This window comes from Melitaea cinxia, chromosome 13, assembly GCF_905220565.1.
Source record: "Melitaea cinxia chromosome 13, ilMelCinx1.1, whole genome shotgun sequence".
In the NCBI taxonomy this organism is placed as follows: domain Eukaryota; kingdom Metazoa; phylum Arthropoda; class Insecta; order Lepidoptera; family Nymphalidae; genus Melitaea; species Melitaea cinxia.
Genome location: NC_059406.1, coordinates 4,055,022 through 4,076,453, shown reverse-complemented (window position 1 = coordinate 4,076,453; position 21,432 = coordinate 4,055,022). Strand labels below are relative to the sequence as shown.

Sequence of the window (21,432 nt, the reverse complement as noted above, 5' to 3'; positions counted from 1 at the left end):
GTTGCGCGCGGTACCGGGAGCTTTGCTACCGCGCGTCACAGGCCCACGCGCCGACTGACCGCGTCACTCACCCATGCGACTGCGCTAATTGCAAGAGACGACGCTCAGTGGACACCTGACCCGCAGACCTTGATGCAAAGCGGCCTGTGCCTACCGCCGCTATCGCGCGAAGATCGTACAATTTTTAAGAACGTATTTTATAAAATTAAATTCGCTTTACTTTATAATAAATAATCTCAGTGAATCTGTCAAATGAGTTATTAACCCTTAGGGTGCCTGGTGGGTCTGACAGACCCGCCACTTAAAATAATTGACAACATTTCTTCGAATTCGTATCCTAGCCGGATGCGCTCCTGAGTAGCTTCGCGATATAGACTAGCGGCCATTTTGCCACCACTTCCGCAGTCCGCAACGCGCATCCGTAGCAGTAACACGCATGTTTTGTACGCACGGGTCCGTGAGACCCGACCAGGCACACGACGTAACTTTTAATTGGTAAGTAATTATTTTCATTTTTTATGTTGTAATGTGTTTTTATTGTAAATTATTCATGTAAATAATATTATTGCAGATAAAAATGGCCAGACAAATCACTGATACTGAAATAAGACAACTTTTAGAATTAGATTTGAATGAAAATGAAAATGAGGATGTAGTTTTTGATGAAAGTGGTGCCGAGTCGGACCACGTGAGTATCCAACATGATTCAGATGATACCGAGAAAGAAGAGGATGAACACCCTATTGAACCAAATAATAGTGACAGCGATAACAGTGATGTTGAGATGTCTCAGCCATTGAGTAATTTTGCTCGCAGATCAATTTACAAAGGTAAAGATAACACAGTATGGTACCGTAATCCTCCGAGTTCTCGCGTCCGCACAAGAGCAGAAAATATTATAACGGGAATACCTGGAGTAAAACCTCATGCAAAAAATGCCCAACAAGAACTCGATTGCTTCCATCTGTTTGTCACCGAAAGTATGCTAAGTGAAATTCTAGAACATACTAACAGTAAGATTCGCAATGTGAGGAAGGGTATTAACAACACTTCGAATGAATATGCCTATTCAGACACCACATTAAGTGAACTAAAAGCAGTTATTGGATTACTCTTCTTGGCTGGATTATTCAAATCTGGAAGACAAAACCTAAAAGATTTGTGGGCAAATGACGGAACAGGCATCGACATATTTCGAATAACGATGAGTTTGAGACGGTTTATGTTCATTGTTAATTGTATGAGATTCGATAACTTGGACACGCGTGAAGAAAGATCAGCAATTGATAAGTTGGCACCTATCAGATATTTGTTTGAAGAGTTTGTGAGAATTTGCCAAGACGTCTATGTTCCATACGAAAATTTAACAATTGATGAAGAGCTGGTAGCTTTTCGTGGTAGATGTGGGTTTCGCCAGTACATACCCAGCAAGCCAGCCAAGTATGGAATCAAAATTATAGCCCTTGTTGATGCCCAAACGTACTATTCTCTGAAAATGGAGATATATGCAGGAGAACAGCCAGATGGTCCATATAAGGTAAGCAATAAGCCCCATGATATAGTTGATCGTATAGTACAGCCAATCTCTCAAACAGGAAGAAACGTAACGATGGACAACTGGTTTACGAGCCATCCCACGTTTGAATACCTACTGAAAAATCATAAATTGACGGCTGTGGGAACAATGAAGAGAAACAAAGCTTGTATTCCACCAAAGTTTCAAGAAAAACGTGACGTGAACACCACACTTTTTGGGTTTCAAAAGGATATGACAATTCTATCGTATATTCCAAAACGAAATAAGAATGTTTTCATGCTGTCGTCATACCACCACGATTGCGAGATAGATCTTGAAACAGGTGATCAACAAAAACCTGCAATTATAACCTTCTACAACCAAACAAAAAGTGGCGTAGATAACGTGGACAAACTGATACGTACATACGATGTATCTCGAAACTCGAAAAGATGGCCACTGACAATTTTTTTCTGGATTCTCAACACCGCTGGAATAAACGCGAAAATTGTTCACATGTTGAACAATCCTGGTGCAATTGCAAGTAGAAGACAATTTATAAAAAAATTAGGCATTGCATTGACGGCTCCACATCAGGCTGAACGACTTAATAATATGCGTCTGTCAACTACCCTACGTAAGAGAATTGGCTCTCATATAGGTGAACCCTCCGAGCCAACACCCAAAAGACCTGATTCATACATAAAAAAGCGTTGCTATTTATGTCCGAGCAAAAAAGATCGCAAGTCTAAGTACACTTGTGCCTCTTGCACAAGTCACATTTGCCTGGAACACGCGAATTTTATATGCGAAAATTGTCGCACAAATACTGAGTAGTTAGGAGCAATATTCTTTTTTGTATCCAAAGATAAATAGTCTGTAAGTTGATTAATCTGTGTTAAACTATTTTAATATATTAACCTTTTCAATATTGACCAAAAAAATTTGATATTGTTGATTTAAACTTAAAGAGTTGATTTTTGTTACATAAAATTAGAGGTTTATTCTTTTAGTTAATAAAATTTTGTAAAACAAATTCTGTTTTATTTTTTTTATTTTATCATATAAAGCAATATTCAGAATTAACAAATACTGGTTATTTCACTTTTTCAAATTTTGAATAACATAAAAAACAAAGATATTGTTTACGGGTATGATAGACCCACCAGGCACGCCATGTGATTTTTGCCCACCAGGCACCCCAAGGGTTAAATACTTTTAAGATTTTGCTAATTGTGCATAAAGCGAATACTTGATTTTGAATAAACTATCTAGCTTTTTATAGTTGAAAAATAGCCTTAATATATTCAATTGTTAAAAAAAAAATTGATTTATTTATTATCTGTGTCCGCAATTTCGTCCGCGTGGAAATTGATAAAAAAGTTATTGTGCAGTTCGTAGTTATAAAATGAATAAATTTCTAAAATAAAAGTAGCCCATGTTACTCCTTACTATATCAGCTATCTGAAAGTGAAAGTCCCGTCAAAATCGGTCCAACCGTTTCCGAGATTAGCCGGAACAGACAGACAGACAGACGGACCGACAGACAAAAATTGTACAAAATGTTATTTAGTTATATATACCTACCGTGTATACATCTATATTGCAATTAGTAAAAAGCGTTTATTTTAATATTACAAACACACCAATTTTATTATTTTTATAAGTATATTAAGATTGTTTTTGTTCGTTTTGTTTCCCATGAAAATTACGAACTTCATCTGTACCACCGATAAGGAACAGTAGTCGCACGAATGTGCATAAAACCGCTTGCGTGTTTTCTTCATTTTCTCTAAAAAACCTTTTTCCTTGTTTAGATATGTAATAAAATAATCACAAAAGTTCGCTATACTTGATTTTTATATCCTTAAAAACTAGGGCTTCTAAAGTAGAATTCCTCCATAACACTTTTGTATCCTTGTACCATAGTAACTGATCAAAGCAAAAAAAATATTTTGCTTATCTGTCCTTGTGCCTTAAACCTGAACAATTAGGTTCTTTCTGTAGATTCTAGACCAAATTTTGTAATGAGCACCAAATACGTTTTTGCTATTTTATAATATAATAAAAACAATCTCTCGCATCATATTATCATAAAGAAATCATATTTTACGTAGGTAGGTATCATAATTCAATATTGATGTCTTAAATATTATATCTCATATTGTCAAATTAAATGTATCTGTCCATTGGTAACTATAGAAATAAATTTATATACAGAAGTCTTAAGCATAAAGAAATAATTTTAAAATTTAACTTTACACAATTTATTATGATAATGTCTACATAGTGATTTCCCGTTAATTCTATAAATATCCAAAAACATTAGAATAAAAATCTTATACATAGGAGGAATAACTATTTAATAATTTAGGATGCTCAAAGTAATGTCTATAGTCCAAGTATGTATGTATGTAACAATATTTTGCCAGTGTTATTTTAAGGACGTCTTAATTTTAAGAATCTAATATTAAAATAAGGTATAATCTAGAATAATTTCTAACTCTTGACCTATTTATTTATGTCTAGACGTTTAAAATTGTAGCCGATTTTAATATTATATTAAAATATACAAACTATTCTATTATACATCTCTATAGATAAAATAAAATTTATTACATTGATCTCCGATCTACTTTTTGATTGTACTTACTTACCCGCTGTCCATTATTTTAGTTCATTATATTATATTCACAAGATATATTCAGTATAAAAACGACTCAAAAATTAAATACATATACTATTATAAAAACGTTTACAACGCGACATGTTTATGTATAGCATAGGTTAGAAATTATTACTAAATTCGAAATAGGTATATCTTACCAGGAAATTTTAAAGCCAGTCTTTCGTGTCAATTTAAATAAAAACTTAAAATTAGAAGTATTTTTATTAGTACAAAACAAAAATACAGATGTCATACGAAAATGTAAAAAAAGTTTTGTTTTGGTATGAAATAATGAAAATCAACGCAATATAAAACAAATTAAATGATTAGGGCTTTCAACACGTTCGGACAATTTAGTCAAATGAATAATAATTACTTTTAAACGTTGCATTATAGGAACGAAAACTTCAAGACGCACCTTGCTTAAATAGAAAAATGAAAATTATACAGAACGGTTGTAAAATGTTAATTTTTTTTTAAATTTTAACTAATCTAATACAAAACATGCATCTGCAAAAACACTACTTAATCAAATATATTTGAATAGCTCATATTATATTGTATGTAATGCTTTTAGAATTTCCAAATTTTATTTCAGTAAACGTTTGCAGACATGATTTTTAATGCATTCTTAAAATCTACACCTGAAAATACATATATTACTATAACTTTAACCATCGGAATGGTTGAGATAAACAGCATATCGCACAAATAGTCAATTTTTAGTTAATGGAAACTAAGTAAAAGTATATTTGATTGAATAATTCGGAACTTAATAATTATGTTATATGAAACATACCGGTCTAAAAAATATTACATTCAGTCATGTTTATCAATGCTATTTTGCTGCAAGTTCAATAAATATGTGTGCAAAACTTATAATTAAAGAGTTAATTACAATTTCTCAATTTCCACACTTAAAGTGCTAAATAATATCAAATAGAAAAAAAGTAATTAAACGAATAATTTGAATCAAATTAGTGTTCAAAATTAAACTGTGAATATTTCTAAAATAATAGAATCCACTAAAATCATATACAAACACGCTGATTGCATTTATAATAACGGTACAATGATATATTTTACAAATATAAAAAATAATTCTAATTTTATAACGGCATGAAAATATCGGTCCTATCGTCTGCTTAGAGTAATAGTTAAGAAATAGAACTTGTAATTGTATCGTATTTACATATTTTCTATTTTAATTTGTTTATAATTATGTATTATTTAATATTAATTTAGTGTCTTAACCTTAATTATAATTACTTCCAAAAATCTATTTTAATTTGTTACGTGTTTATAAAGTCAGAATAAAGTCAAAAACCTAGTTTTCCTATTTCTATAGAGACATTCAGAGAAGGGAGGTGAATGAAGACTGCAGGGTTCGGCCAGTAGCGATAGTGAAGTCATACGTCAACGTCTGTAGGGATGGTAAGATGGAGCAGATGCGGTTCCGCTAGTTGATGTTCCATGGTGGGTGCGTTTCGAGGATTTCTGGTATCCGTCCCCGGAGGCCCCCGTGTATTCATAGTCATCACCTAGATATAAATCTAGGTTAATATTCCGAGTATTATACTGTACTGTTATATACTGTTATTACTGTTTCACCGTTTATGGATAATGTTGATATGATAAATAATATTCTTTTACGTTCGAATTTCATTTCATTTGAATTATTTTATTTCATGATTCTATTCGAAAACATGAATCTCAAAGTTGTATCATAATGAGGAAAAACGGGTTCTTATTGACTTATTCTACCTCCTTCTGTTAGTCTATTTGTTACTTATTTGCAGGATAAACTTGATCCACAGCCGATGAAACAGGCCCTTAATCAAAACAAGATCAGCAACATTTTTTAAGCATTGTAAAATTTTAACTACATTGAAATAAATGAAATTAAAAAAACACTTACCGCACCACGCACCTTTTCTCCATACACCATTTATTTTAGACTGATGGTGGCAAATTATAACTACTAGTTAAGTCTTGTCTATCTAAATGGTTATTAAAAAAAACTGTTGACCTACTTTCGTTTCTTAACTTTAATATTAACTAAATCTTAGAGACCTATATGAAAAGTATAAATTACCAATGGTCAAGACTGTACCCAAAATATATATAATATGTTACTAAAAAAATCTAAAATACTTACTATTGTATTCAAGTAATTTGCTAGCTCTATTTCGACTTTAGATATATGAATTTTTTAACAAATAATATAACTAATGCTGATATGACCTGACGCCGTGGCGGACATGTCCGATATGTTACAAAAAGAAGGCTGCGGCGAAACCATACCGGGGCAGAACATCACCGGGACCTAAATTTTACGATTATTTATACCGCTTTCTTTAACGAGAAACTACTCTATTATAATATATATTTATTACTAAATGGCATTTTGTAACTTGTGAGAACTTCTCGGTTTAAAAATAATCTACCAAGTACAATAAGATCGAAGTTGGAAGCAACATTATTAGATTCCTACAGGTGAACACGAATTTTGTGTTCTATTTGAAAAAGGTACTTCTGTAACACGAATGGATGTATTTTTTAAACCTGTGGCGGCGTATCGACCGCATTGTTCAACGCGGACATGTTGGTAAACTTGGGACTGCCGGCTGTCACTCCATCGCTCTCTGCCGGTTTTAGTTAAGCTACTTTTTAAAAGGTAATGGAGAACAATGGTCATAAAGACTGGATATTCAGACTTCTATTTTATTATATTGTATAAGTAATAAGTAATTTTGATTCTTAACATAGCTTTTATGACTGTTACGATAGATTTTAAAAACTCTTAAAGATAGTTGGATGTTGTCTATTATCTTTGATAAAATTAACATGAATATTGTTGCAAACGAAATACTTTAAAAAGTTGAAAGGGTAAGGAAGGAAATGTTAGTAATATTGCAAATACTTTACCGAGTGAGTTGTATTAAGCACATTATTGGAATAGATGTGTATCTATCTGTAATATATAGTATGTGAATGTGAAGTATTCAATATAATTAATTGAAAGGACCGGTTATCGTTTCAGTGGAATCGGTTCTGTTATAAATATTAGTAGTGTAAGACTATTATGGAACCCACGGCTCCAGTTAAATATGAAATCCATATAAAAACAAAAATTATGATAACTTAGATGCCTAGCCGAGTGTAACTAATCTGTGGGGGAGGTGGGGCAAACATTAAAAATGCCAGATATATTTTGAAATTTTTGATTTCTTTTAATTATCTACGTATTATAATGTCCTTAAAGTAGATATATATTTCATCATAAGATATCTCAAATATTTGCAGTGGTAATATTAATATTTTTTTTTTATTATTCAACCAGTAGTATTACTTAAACCATTAAGATAGAAGAAGCTTAATAATAGGAAACTACGACAAATTGTTTATTTTTTCATTACATTACAAACTACATACTTATATTACCAGTTAAAACTAACTAATATATACCCAAAATACCTAATATGAATAATGCATAATTTCTACTTCGAAAAACCTTAAGTGTTATTTTAGTGATAGCACTTCGAATCGTCCGTCGATTTTGACATCGCGTACAAGCTTCTCGTCTTAATATTTTAGTGCTTCAATTAAAATTAATCATTAAAACCGTAATTAACTAATTATCATTAGGTAATCGTTAAAAAGAAACAACAAGGACGCACGTGCAAGTCTATCATAATTTTCCTTTTTATATAACCTCGCAGCGGGCGCGCGCTGCGGCCTCGGGGCGAGCGCGGCGGGCGGCCGGTGCGGTTACATTACGTTACACGAGTTACAACAAATCTAGATAATAGTCTTACAATCGTAACATGCTTAATATGTGGCTCGGTCGCGGTCACCGCTTCCAATTAATTACATTTTATACGAAATTAATACAGTATAAATACAGAGCCCCGTAGTGGGGCCGCGTAAAGTAAAACTTATATATTGCCGTAAGTAAACATTACTTTAAATATTGTACATCAGTCGATAGTTCACTTAATAATTTTGTAATCTAATCGATCGAGCATTATGTACTTTATCTACTATAATGAAAAAAAAAAAAATATTTTAAAAAATAATCAACATCAAATTTTTAATTAAAACAGAAATAAATAACAACTTGCCCTAAGTTTTATAATAATTAATGTTATAATTAACTGTAAAACCTGTGCAATTTATTTTACGATAATGTGTCAATAATTACATTTATATTATATAAATCTAGTATAAATACGAGGATTTTATTATATTAATAATACCTGCATTGTTTTAAAAATAACTTTAGAACCGACTATAGTAAAGATCGACTGTTAGCTGCCGATACTTTTGGACTAAATGCTATTCTTTTAGAAGAGTAGAAAATAAACTAAAGAGTTCTGCTAATCTAACGTTAACACTAGGGGTCTCATATAATATAATTAGTCAATTACGATCAAAAGTTTATTTATGCAAGCACCCGCGCGGCACTACACAGAGAAAACCGCGCGCGCGCGAGGTATAATTATTATTATATTATTATTATTATTATACCAAAATACACTTTTACACAAACATGTTACTACTTGAATAAACATACACATATAAAAAACCGCGTACACTATATTATATAAAGTAATACAAACAAGAGTCGAAATGTTAACTACACAACAGTACTACAGTTAAGCCATGATTAAAATATTATTCCATAAATATTATTAAGATACAGTGTATATCTTATGTCGATATTACTCAGTGTAATATTAAAATGCAACTGCTGTAAGCGCCGAGGGCGCCGCGCCGCTCACACATTTGACAGACTAGCCTCTAACGAGTCTTACCGTATTGTATTTTGCTAACTATTTTTAATTAATAAATTCATCCAATATTTTATGCTCTTCTCCTATATAATAATAATTAAAAACCCATATAAATAGTATCAATTGATTTTTCTCACAATAATTTGCACTAAGTTTAATGTTGAGTAAATCTAAAATTTCTAATACATATTATACTTTATTTAAATAAATTATACTCTTTATGTTACATAGAAGATTGCCACGATGGTTAATTACAAACTAACTTCTTACAAATTGTTCCGAAGGTTTGCGTGTCCGGGTACCGAGCCCGTATCTAAAGAGACACCTTAGTGCTAATTTATTATCATTGAAATTAACATAATATAAATCATCTCTATATTCACTTAACTTTTTGTAAGGCATCGTTTCCTAACATTAAACAGACGTGAACAATGTTATCACTTCATCGGTGGTTGTACATTAAACCTACGGTAAGTAAATTAGAACCGAAATGCGGAAACGATAAGTCGCGCGAGCCGCGTCCGTCCGCAGGCTTTCGGCGCGCGCCAGGCCGGACCGGGCCGGAGTCGGCCGGACCGGGCCGGAGTCGGCCGGACCGGGCCGGGGGAGGCGGCCAGTGCGGACGCACGCCGCACGCGCGCGTGATTGGTCAGCGGGTTACTGGTTAGTCGATCGATAAATACAAATGCCAAGTAAAAGCGACTCGAACGTGCCGTCTAAGCGAAATTATAAAACAGGATTTACAGCGATAGTATATTAGGACGCGTAAAGTTACCGAGGAATGAATCGAGACAAATTAAACCTAACTTACATAGGAACGATCAGGTAAAGAGTAAAGGAGTGGTAAGAAACGGGCACAACTACACGTAACCTAGTAGTGGGCAAATAGGCACCGACGTCATTTAGTAATTAGGTATTTAATAATATTTCAATATAATCGTTTTAAGGTACAAGTTTCAACTTCCTACTTAATGATGTGTTTCAGTCGTGTGTAATATAATAGAGCTATAAGAAATGTACCAATATGCGCGTTAACTATGAACATCACAATGTAAGGCGTTTTTTTCTCTATTTTTAGCATTAAATTTGGGACTCCGCACCATTCGCCGGACCGCGTCACTTATAAACGCTTACGTCTCACATTACTTCTCATAGTCATAGATAAATTATACTTTACTTACGGTGCGATCTTAAATAACCCTATACTATACGATCAAATTATGCATTCAATGTAATTATCAACAATTTTCCTATTAAAACATTTATAACAAGAGGCCGTGGCCGCGTATCTACCATTAACTTAAAGGAAAGGGCCGGGCCGCGCGTCGCCGCACCGCTCGCGATTACATTACTTAGCTTATCACTAAAATTTTAATCAGTCGATCGGTCAAATGATTGAGCGATATAGTACAGTAAAGGACTAACATTAAATTTAATCTAAAAATGTTACTTTAAATTATAACTCACTTTGTGAGGGAGCGGACGAGCGCGCGGGGCCGCCCCGCAGTATAAACCCTATATAGCTTTTAAATATATTTGGCGATCACATAAATTAAATCTTTAAAACTATGTGACGAGAGAATCGATTAAAATTATGCTTTACACACAAGTAAGTATATATACGTATGTACAAGAGTCCGCGAAGGGTGCGGAGACGCCGGCGAGGCCGACTGCTCTATATCCTAAATGCTTGAGCTTCATCACTTAACAAATACGTTATCGTTTGCTCGTTTTAATAATTTGGCAGGTAAAAATTCATTAAAGTATAAATTCCATAAAAACTTAAGATTGCAATAAAAAACTAAAATTCATATAAGAAAATAATTATAATTACGAATAATAATTATTTATACAGAATTGCTCCCTTTTTTTAACAATGGGAAATTAAAAATATTAAAATCACGTTCAGTCATACTTTGTTTTGTTAAATATTAACACATAATTATTTCAATACATCCCTACCATTTTCCTAAGTCTAGTGGGTGGTAAATAACCAAAATTCTAACATTAAACATACATATATCGATATATATATATATATACCAAATATTTATACAAGTCATTAGCTTAAGTTAAGTTGTTTAGGTAATTTTCCCTAAATTGGCCTTGTTTTATAACATTGTCTGTCAAATGTGCGGACGCGTCCACGGCGCCAGTCTCTACACTTCGTAACATCACCACTACACGAAATAGCAAGATCTCATTGATTCATTAGGTGGTGTTATTAAAAGAAATCATTTTATAAACGCGAAAACATTATCTTTGAAGTAATCAAAGTGCGAAGTAAAATAAAACGTTAAAAGGAGCCCACATCCAAAAAAGAATAATAAAAAGATATAGAAAACTTTCGTGTACTAAGTACACTCAACACATCGGCGTGCTTCGGACACGGAGCCGCGAGACTCGGGGAGAGGAAACGAAACGAAAATTGTCCGCTAACATACGCTCGTAAACATCTGAACGATCATTGCGATTATCTAAGTTTAATTTAATTACAATTAATTCGTTTACGACTAAAAGTAAAGTTCGCGTGTGGGTTTGTGTTAATGCAGTCAGTAAGTTAATTACTATATAAAGATCTAACAAGTCTTTAACGCGACTAAGATCGATCGTCATAATTTTAACACGATAATATTGCATCGTCATAAAACTACCTATATATTTCAATCAAAACGTGTGATGACAAACGGGCGAAACGAATTTTCACTTTAAAACGAAAACATGAAAAATTCACGGTTAAAAAGCGGTCGAGGAATATCAACAAAACGAACATCGCGAAAAAAATGTAGTCACGTATTAGTCGGTAAGTGGGGTGGGGTGGGGCGGTGGCGGCGGGCTCTAGGCGGCGGGCCACTCCTTGTTAAACTCGTTGGCGAAGTGTTTGGGCGCGTGGTGCGGGTGCGCGTGCACACCTGGCTGCGCGGCGCCCGAGTGGTACTCGCCGCTGTAGCGCGAGCCGCCGTACGACGAGCCCTGGGCCACAGCACGCGTTAGCCGCCGCCGACCGCACACTCCGTCTAGTATCGCGGCGGGCGGGCGGGCGAGGGGCGAGTCCGGGTCGGTCCGGACCGTACTTATTAAGGATGTCGTTGTATGGGTCGGTACGACATATACGACATACGGCAAAAATTATTTCAAATAAATTTTCTCGAATTTTAATTAACTCTGATCAAATTAAAAGCCGAACACGCATTCAAATAGACGAACTATGTCCGACATTATCCGGACGCCCGGCAACGATACACGATGATAGAGCGACAGAACGAGTACTATATATAGGTCAGTCGTTTCGTGAAACACTCGAAGACCCGTATGACGTTTGTGATTACTGTTGCGCTATGAACGGTATATGTCTTATCCCTATTATATTGACTGGGTAATGGACTTCTGACACATTTTTTTTTTATAATTTAAAATATCTTAGATTTAAACAACCAAACAAACCAGTCTTGATTTATTTTATACAAAATTACGATTGATAATTCTGGCAAAGTACCGAACCGATTGAGGTCGACGGTCCTCTAATCTCCCCACTCGCATGACGCTACCCGCTTCGAACGTACGCGATACCCTTATATTTTACGTATCTACGTATTTCTCTGCCGAGATACTAGACGAAGTATACAAGGCAGGTCTGTCGAACTTGACGTCCGTTTGTCGTAGATTAAATTATACATTGGACCGTTAGCGCAAAGGGGCCTATTCAAAGTACGCTAAGTGGCCTCCAATCTATTACGAATTATAAAGCATTTACTACAAATAATTGTATTAAACAGAAACAATAATATTATAGCTTATAATTGATTACATTATATTGAATTAGGCCACTTGCGTTGACAATCTATAATAAATACAGATATCAGATGATTCGTCGTCAAATTACCGCTTTTAAATTGTCAAATTAATAAAGATTTATAAATAGAAATAATTTACCAATGATTTAATACCGCCAACACAAATTGTGAGCTAATAATGAGACGAGAAATCATGTATGTGGTGCGCTTGACGTGTCGAGCCGACGCCTACAAGAGTTAACGTCAACATTGTCTTTAACTTTTAAGAGTTAAATGTAATGAGTATAAAAATAGAAATTTATCAAACACAATCTAAACTATGGCTATAGCGTCGACATGTCATGAGCCAACATGGAGGCGCCGAATGTGGATTTAAATTTAAATATCTGTTACTAATGGGAACAACTAATGAGTTTAGAGCGCATCGAGAACCACATTGGGCACCGGACATGGTGATGTTTGCACAGTTTTGCGTATATGCTCTCTGGTTACAATTAACAGAAGTTTGAATTTCATCTCCTGAACACTTAAAGTACACCTCTTAATATTATTTATCGTTTTAATTATCTATTAATGAACCTGTAACAATATGAAAAAATCCAAATTTTACTAATTTGTACTTTAAATGCCAATTTTACAAGTGTTGAGATGAAACAAAGCGATTTAATCATCTCGCACGTCTACAAAAATGCAATATGAACAATAAATGGAACTAAAGGTAAGCTTAAAATCTAGTGCGGTGCGATGCCTTTAAGGTGAGCCCGCGTAATCGTCGCATGACCGAACCGTCCATAGTGAGAAATCCCCAGAGTTTCGCGACATAACCTCATCCGAACCCACCCTTATTTCTAATTGTCTTTGTGGAGGAGCCACTCTTGTGGGCCCTGATCGACCAACTGGAAAAGAAGAGAATTACAGACATGAAGTCCCACTCGCCACAATGTTCCAACCTGGATCTTTAGCGGATTATGTAAGTAGCAGAGCGTGAAGATGGACCGGGCAAAAGCGTGTGAATTATCCCCGAGGGCGATGAAGTGGAGGCGGGAGGGGGGGGAGCGGGCGCGGGAGGGCGGGTCGTGGTGATGAGAGACCTTCAGCGAAACTTTAATAGGACATGAATCTTCTTGATTTTTCACTATGGATAGCGGCGCGACCGAGGCGACCGGCCTCGGGAAATCAAAAAGACATCGCACATTTCGTCTGCCATTGAAAGCATGCAGTAGTGGGCGCCGATGTCTCGGACATGCGATAGCGCCGGGTCCTACCGGCGCGCGGATGCGGGTGCGAACTACGGGGCTCTATATATTTTATTCATGCTGCATTTCTGCCTCAGTCTCATGTTTGTTTGCATTCAAAGACGAACAATGTTTTCGCTGAATTTCACTCGTTCACCGTTGCGACTCATTTCCATCGCGCATCCATTCATGAATCGCAAACAAACCGGCAAGTACAACCAAATTGAACTTTGCTAGTGTATCGGTAGTGTAGTCGTTCCATTCGTCTGACCGTACGTTCGTTCGGTAGAATGAACTAATATCGGGAGCGAATCGAGTAATCCAGTCATGCAATCACCGGTACATACCGAAAACCACTTCAAAACAAATTCGGAAATGGATGCAGGATAAAATAAAGATAAAGCGGGATGATATGGGATAGAGGGTAGGATGCAAGCCCTGAGTATGAGCAAATCAAAATGTACATTATCTATGATATCAACTTGGCTGTACTTTGATTCATAATTTTGAGAGATCAACAAATGCGTTAGCATTTGCTATATCGAAAATACATGATTACTGCAATCTATTATCAAAAATGTAACACAACATATAACTCAGTAAAAAATTGTTCATGATTTAAACATCAAAAAGAAACGTTATTTAAATTTGTAACTTAGAAAATAGAAAAGAATTTTTTTTAATAACTTTCAGTTCAGTATCATGTACTATCATACAAAACAAAAGGGTGTAAAAATTACAAGCAAATACGCCTTATTGTATGTATAGAGATCACCGTGACCCACTTATCAGAATCGTGTTCGAACAAGTTATAATTTATCTTAGCAATCATATATGTATTTGATTACGTACATTTTGTTTAAACACGATACTATCGAATAACTTCCATGATGGACAAAACAATTTCCAACTGTACTTATAAAACCACGTAAACGTGATTTAGAATTTTTTTTTTTTATCATACTTTTGTTATTCACAACACAACGCAAACGTGACTTGTTGTACGGTTGGAAATGCACTAGATTATGAAAAGCATGATAGCGGTTATGAAAAAGCTCAAAATACATTTTGTTATTACATTATCATATTATACTATGTCATTAGTAGATATAATAAGTAATGCATAACAAAAAATGTATTTTATTCTAAAATAAAAAACCATTACCCAAATGCTTCATCCTAATAAAGACAACCTTGGCAAAAACCATTTAAGGTTAATGGTTCATGCCAGGCTAACTAAAATAATTTTGCAACATCATTTGTTACTTGTAAATTAAAATGAATATCAGTAAAATGATCTTACAAAATAATTTAAATTTTTGTGTATTTTTAAGGATCAATTAATATCTATTTATATCAAATATTAATTTACCTAAGTGGTTATAAACTTACTTATTTAGTACTTTAATATAAAATATAATTGATCTTTAAAATGATTTCATTTGCGATATAATTAAAAATTGTTTAGAAAAGACTTGCTGTTGTTCTTGTCAAAATTCCGAAAAAAAAAATAATTCTGTCTTTTACTCAGTATCGCAAAAGAAATACGGCTTTGTGTAATACTTTCAGGTAATACCCGTTCTGTTTAACACAATTAAAGGTTCAAACTACAAAAGCATATCAATAAACGTGGTATTACCAAAATAGAATAATTGATGTCGTAAACAGAAAATATGATTGCTTTCTTTATTTATAAATAAAATTAAAACTAAAATCTATAAAATATTAGAACTTATATCAACTGCTTACGTCACCAAAACGAACTACGTGTAAACATCTGGTTACATAAAACTACACTTGTATTTGAATTATGTTAACCGGACATTAATCGAATCTGTAATTTTAAAAATTCGATTCTCTTATGGAAAGTTGTAATAATTTATTTTTTAAATTATTTCAAAAGCTAATTAATTATTTATTTGTTCTCGAGATGGTCAATACAATCGTTAATTTCATGTTATTATTGATGATATAATTTTTAGTAAAATTTATGTATTTTTTTTTTTATAGAACTAGGTCAGCAAACAAGCGTATGGCTCACCTGATCGTAAGCAATTACCGTAGCCTATAGACGCCTGCGACAACAGAAGTATTACAAACGCTTTGCTGACCCCACCTCTGACCCTCCCCAGAAGCTCTGGCCACTCTTAACCACAGAAACATTACACTGCTTGAGAGCAGTATTATTTAGCTGTGATCTTTTGTAGGGTATTTACTCGCTGGTAGGGTCTAAGTACTTACTACTGGGGTGGCTCCAAATTTTCAGCTGGATATTTTTTTTGTGTCCAACCCAATAAAAAAATCAACTGATTCAGCTCGTAACATCCCACATCCGGGAATAAAGCCTCTCACTACATGTAGGAGGAAAAGGATCGAAGCTCAATCCACCACAGCTGCGGATTTGCGGATTAAGCTCGACTCGACTCGAGGAAAACTGAGATTAATAGTAATATCAAATTAACGACAACCAACCGCTTTGGTGTAATAGTGCATGTGCCGTATCGGTGGCGCATAAACACCGCGACGGTCGCAGATTCCTCCTCGCAGTCGCAGCATCGGTCGCAGATCCTTGCTCGGAGTGGATATTTGTGTTTATACAAATATTTAATTCCGGTCCGATCGTTAGTCCTCGTATCTCCCCATGGTGCCTCGAAGAGCACGTTTAGCCGCCGGTCCTAGCGGCGCGGCGGATTAAGCTCCGATCCTTCTCCTATGCCCAGCGATGGGACGTTACAAGCTGAAGCGTAAGCGTATCGAATTAACCGTCTCGAGCTCGGCGAAAGTTTCCAAATTCGAATCGATATATTTAATAGGACAGATCCGAGTGCGCGCTCGCTCGCGCCAGTACCTGGTCCTGCTGGTAGGCGGGCGGGTACTGCTGGTAGGTGGAGTAGTCGGCGGACGACGACTTGCTGAGCGCGGCCGACGACAGCGCGCCCGCCAGCGCCGGCGCCGCGCCGCCCGCCGCGCCGCCGCCGCCGCGCCCGTACATCTCGCCGCCCTCCGACAGCGGCACGTACGAGCCTGCAGCGCGCCGCCGCGTTCATAATAATTATATAATAATATATTCTTTATTGTACACCAAAATATGAACAAACAGTAGTCATTACAAAAAAAAAAGATATCAAAGGCGATCTTATCGCTGAAGGGCGATTTCTTCCAGATAACCTTTGGGCACAGGACATGATATAGTAGTGACGGATAGGAAGTGTACAATATTCTTAAGGATGAATAAAAATAGTGTATGATAGATTCAAGTCGTTAGTGTCGACAACGCGACAAGCTATTGACGGATCGTCGCTACGTGCGATTCGATCGGAACTTGACTATTACGGATACTATTAATAAACTCTTTCGTTTCTTGTCTAACACTATTTTACCGGAATGAGATCGAACCGTAGTGTGTATCAGGTCTTAGTGTTCTTTATAAAAAAAGAAACGTAATAAAATGAGCTTCTTGTACGACTTACGCGTATTATGTTATTTTTGAAGTAAAACTTCTTTATGCACGCTTGATTTGGAAAGTAAGCTGGTGAATGCGTGAGCGTTACAGAAAATGTAATCGGGTAAGGCGAACGGAACAAGAGAGGTGCAAGCACACATTTTCTTTCTCTCATAGTCAGTTACGTTTCGTATCTATATCTTAAATACAGTGCAGGACTATTGCTAAAGAAGATTTACTTCAGTCGTGTAGTCTAAAGCACACTCGTTTTTTTTTTTTTATTATTTAAATCGGGCTCATTGGTCTGCGAGATACAAAAATACGTAATTTAGGGATATCGGTCGATTCGCGTTTCTATGTATGAGCTTATTCGCGTAGAAGCGAGACGTCACGTGGATCGTCACAGTAAATTTAGTAAACTTACACTAATTAAGAACAAGTTTGATAATTTTTGTGAAGCTACGCGGTCATACGATGAGTCTCATCGAAGAGAGTGGCAAGCGTTTCGTTTACTCACCGGAACCGGTAGAGTTGGAGTTCTGAGGCATGCTCCAGTTGGTCCAGCTGCCTCCAGCAGAAGCGCCCGCGGGAGCCGAGCTGTAGTTTGCTGTTAAACAAACGATCATTTATTTTTTTTTCTCTTTTACTCGTTTCATATAGATCAGTGGTTCTTAATCTTAAACCTTTTGCTGATGGGAGAGCATTTGTTAAAATATATATTTTGCCAAGGCCCACCAACTGTTCTTAGGGTAAAATCTGTTCCTAGTTAGTAGTAGTTGTCGTTCTTAGTTATAGCCTAGTGAAACTCACTCACTTTGCACTTTGGCTTCGTGGACCACTTCAGGTGCTTCCACGGACCTATGGTTAAGAACCACTGATATAGATCATAACGAGTTCGCGATTACGTTTCTGATATCACTACATCAAAAACGTGTCGTCTACAAATAACGTGGAATATACTCACTTTTACAAACTTGACCATTGACGGCTGACGATTATTAAGGCTTATCTTCGCCTAATAGTCGGACTTTAATACGCTATTACAACACTCAGTACAGCGCCTCTCAGAAGAACCGCTGGTGCTTCACTCGTAATTATCAAACTTGTTCTTTTCGTGTAAACTATATTTCGTACCATAGCTGCCACTTCCCTGGACGACTCTGATCAATAATTGCTCGAGTCGAATGCGCATTACCCGTGTGAATTATCAAACTTGTCTTTATCGCATTATAGTACAAAAAACGACCTGTGCGGTTAACCTCTTACCTTTACGCTTCTGCGTATCGAAGTGATCACGACGACGTTGTGAAAACTTTTTCTTCAGGGTTTCGTAATGCAAAAACAATTCTATAGAATCAGCATGACCGCTCTTTAGATTGGCTCGTTTGGACGAACTCGTACGCCACTAGGGGGTCGTCCATTAATCATGTGGGCAGATCGGAAACATTTACTAAATATCACGAGGGGGAGATTTTTCGTTGAAAGCACAATTTACAAATAATAAAAAAAAAAAAAAAAAACAACCAACAATCTCCCTACAACTAGGAAATTTGTAACATGATGCTTAATTTTCCAAAATATCAAATTAAACTTGTAGTTAATACTTTTATTCTGAAAATTTCGATATACTTTGCACAAAAAACAAGTGATATGTGTGGATAGTATAAACCCTCATCACATATTACCAAGAATTTTTTCACACCTAACCCTGATACATCAGCTTGAGAAATAGAGAAGGAGACGTTAACTACAGTATTCTTTCATTCTAGTTCTCCCCACCAACACGTGATTAATGGACGACGCCTTAGTGTCCGCACCGAGACAGAGAGTGAGAGAGACAGAGTGTGCGTGTGAGAGAGACATACCGTAGCTGCCGTAGCCCTGCGCGGGCGGCTGCGCGTGCTGCGTGTAGTTGTTGGTGGCGGGCCAGGCGGGCGCGTGCGGCGGCGCCTGCGGGGCGGGCGGCGCGCCCCAGCCCTGGTAGTTGCCCGGACCTCCCGCGCCGCCCGCCGCACCGTAGCCCGCGTACGACGTCTGCCCGGCGGACGTGCCCCAGCCCTGGTAGCTGTGGGTGAGTGACACGCTAAGAGATTGATTGGAAACATAGCATCGACTTGTTCCTTTGAAGAAGAAAAAAAAACACTAAAATTTAAAAAAATAAAATCCATCAATTTGATGACTCTCAGTTCATCAGAAATCTAAAAATTTTGAAATTATAATAGCAAACACTGAGCACATTATAAGAATATTATAGGAAGTGTCTCACCGGTTGAAAATAACGCTATTATTTTAACGGATGACGGTATCCAACAGATAAAATTTTTAAGAATTCTTAATAATAAGTCTATCCACCACCACCAAAATCGATTCTTAGGCACATTTCTGCAAAAGAATTAAGTAATTGACATAAGTACTAGATAATTTACTCTTACCCTTGCATGATGTTAGGTCCAGCCATGGGCATGTTGATGGGGGGGCCGCCCATTTGGCCGTTGTGCCCTTGAATGATGTTCATTGGCGCGGCCTGAGGCGGACCCCACTGGCCAGCAGCGGGCGCGTCCCCGGGTGCCCCGCCCATACCACCACCACCCATGCCACCACCTCCTGAGCCCAACTTGCCGGAACCGTCACGTGGCTCAGCACGCTTTATCTCCACCTAGTGATAATAATGTTTCAAGTACAAGGATACACCTTACATCTTAGCCTGGAAAAGAATCCTAATTCTCTTTATTTTTTTTTTGTGTGAAATAAAGTTTTAAGACACATAAATCTTCGTATGCTTTCAGAAGTTGGTGCGATCGTCAGTGACTGGCGAATTATTGGAAAATGTTTTTTAAAAGGCTTGCAGCTACTGGGGTCTACCAAAGTATAATAATAATAAATCCTAAAGTAAGCAATATATAACTTTTTTAACTGTCAATTAATATTCTTTTTGTAAGAAAGTCACTTTGCAATTCAGAGATCTACAAGTGTTAAGTTTTATGTAAGTTTAATTATACATCTCTAAATCAAATTTTTTGCAGCTAGTACATTTTTTTTCATAAACAGTAATAAAGAACACTTAAATTAATTTATATGCTGTGTGGTTACGGCATCAAAGAATATAGCCAACCCCTCTTCCCGTGGTAGTCGTAAGAGGCGACTAAGGGTTAACACAGTTCCACTACTACCTTGGAACTTAAAAAGCCAACCGATGGCGGGATAACCATCCAACTGCTGGCTTTGAAATACACAGGCCAAAGACGGGCAGCAGCGTTTTTGGTGCGACAAAGCCAGCCCTGCGGTCACCAATCCGCCCGCCCAGCGTGGTGACTATGGGCGAAACACATGAGTTCACGCCATTTTTGGCGTGAACTTGTGGAAGCCTATGTCCAGTAGCGGACTGCGTAAGGCTGCTGTGAAATTAATTTAACATGTCTCAATCTATGAAGCTAGTTTATATCCAATGTACCAAATTTTGTAGACACACGAGCTTAACCCTATACTTGGCAGAGAATTTTAACTTAAAAAAAATAAACTTTTGCTACTTTTCTGCTTTAATTGGATTAAAAGAATGTAAGGAAAAATAAAATAAAAAATCCCTGAATTTCAGTTTTCAGGATATATTATGTGTCTTTATGTGCACACTGCCATGTAATCACTAAACTAAAAAAGAAACAAAACATAAAAAAATAACACGAATTTCTTAAAATACTTGAAATAAAAGTCTCTAAATTATAACATATCAATAAGTTTTGATAGTTTTTAGGAACTAAATCAATGAGTATGGTATGTGGCGACATAATTATCACATATAGTTCTACTTTAAAAAAAAAAAACAATACTAAACTTTATATTAATTTTTATCGCAAAATGCAGTCATAATGCTCTGAGATCAAAGTTTACTTAATTATCTATCTACCGTGTAAAAATATAAAAAACTTAATCACTATTGCTAGTATGAAAATCCATAAAGCAATTTCGCCCTTCAACTATACATAG

The 21,432-nt window shown here is 36.1% G+C and overlaps 2 protein-coding genes across 2 annotated transcripts in view; one reads left to right on the top strand and one right to left on the bottom strand.

Annotated features, from left to right (window-relative positions):
- The first annotated feature begins 577 nt into the window (after window positions 1-577).
- On the top strand, window positions 578-2,353 carry LOC123659251 (piggyBac transposable element-derived protein 4-like). Its single transcript, XM_045594500.1, has one exon. It carries the CDS (start codon window positions 578-580, stop codon window positions 2,351-2,353), a length of 1,776 nt encoding a protein of 591 aa, XP_045450456.1.
- A 3,171-nt stretch (window positions 2,354-5,524) lies between these two features.
- LOC123659187 (heterogeneous nuclear ribonucleoprotein 27C) overlaps window positions 5,525-21,432 on the bottom strand; it is a 32,951-nt gene continuing 17,043 nt past the window's right edge. The window contains exons 5-12 of the mRNA XM_045594442.1: window positions 19,884-20,107; window positions 19,317-19,516; window positions 17,969-18,058; window positions 16,858-17,033; window positions 11,893-11,953; window positions 6,750-6,829; window positions 6,429-6,510; window positions 5,525-5,725 (exon numbers count right to left, since the gene is read on the bottom strand). Of these exons, the coding sequence (XP_045450398.1) occupies window positions 5,601-5,725; window positions 6,429-6,510; window positions 6,750-6,829; window positions 11,893-11,953; window positions 16,858-17,033; window positions 17,969-18,058; window positions 19,317-19,516; window positions 19,884-20,107 (1,038 nt within the window). The 3' untranslated portion in view covers window positions 5,525-5,600. The remainder of the gene's footprint in view (window positions 5,726-6,428; window positions 6,511-6,749; window positions 6,830-11,892; window positions 11,954-16,857; window positions 17,034-17,968; window positions 18,059-19,316; window positions 19,517-19,883; window positions 20,108-21,432) is intronic.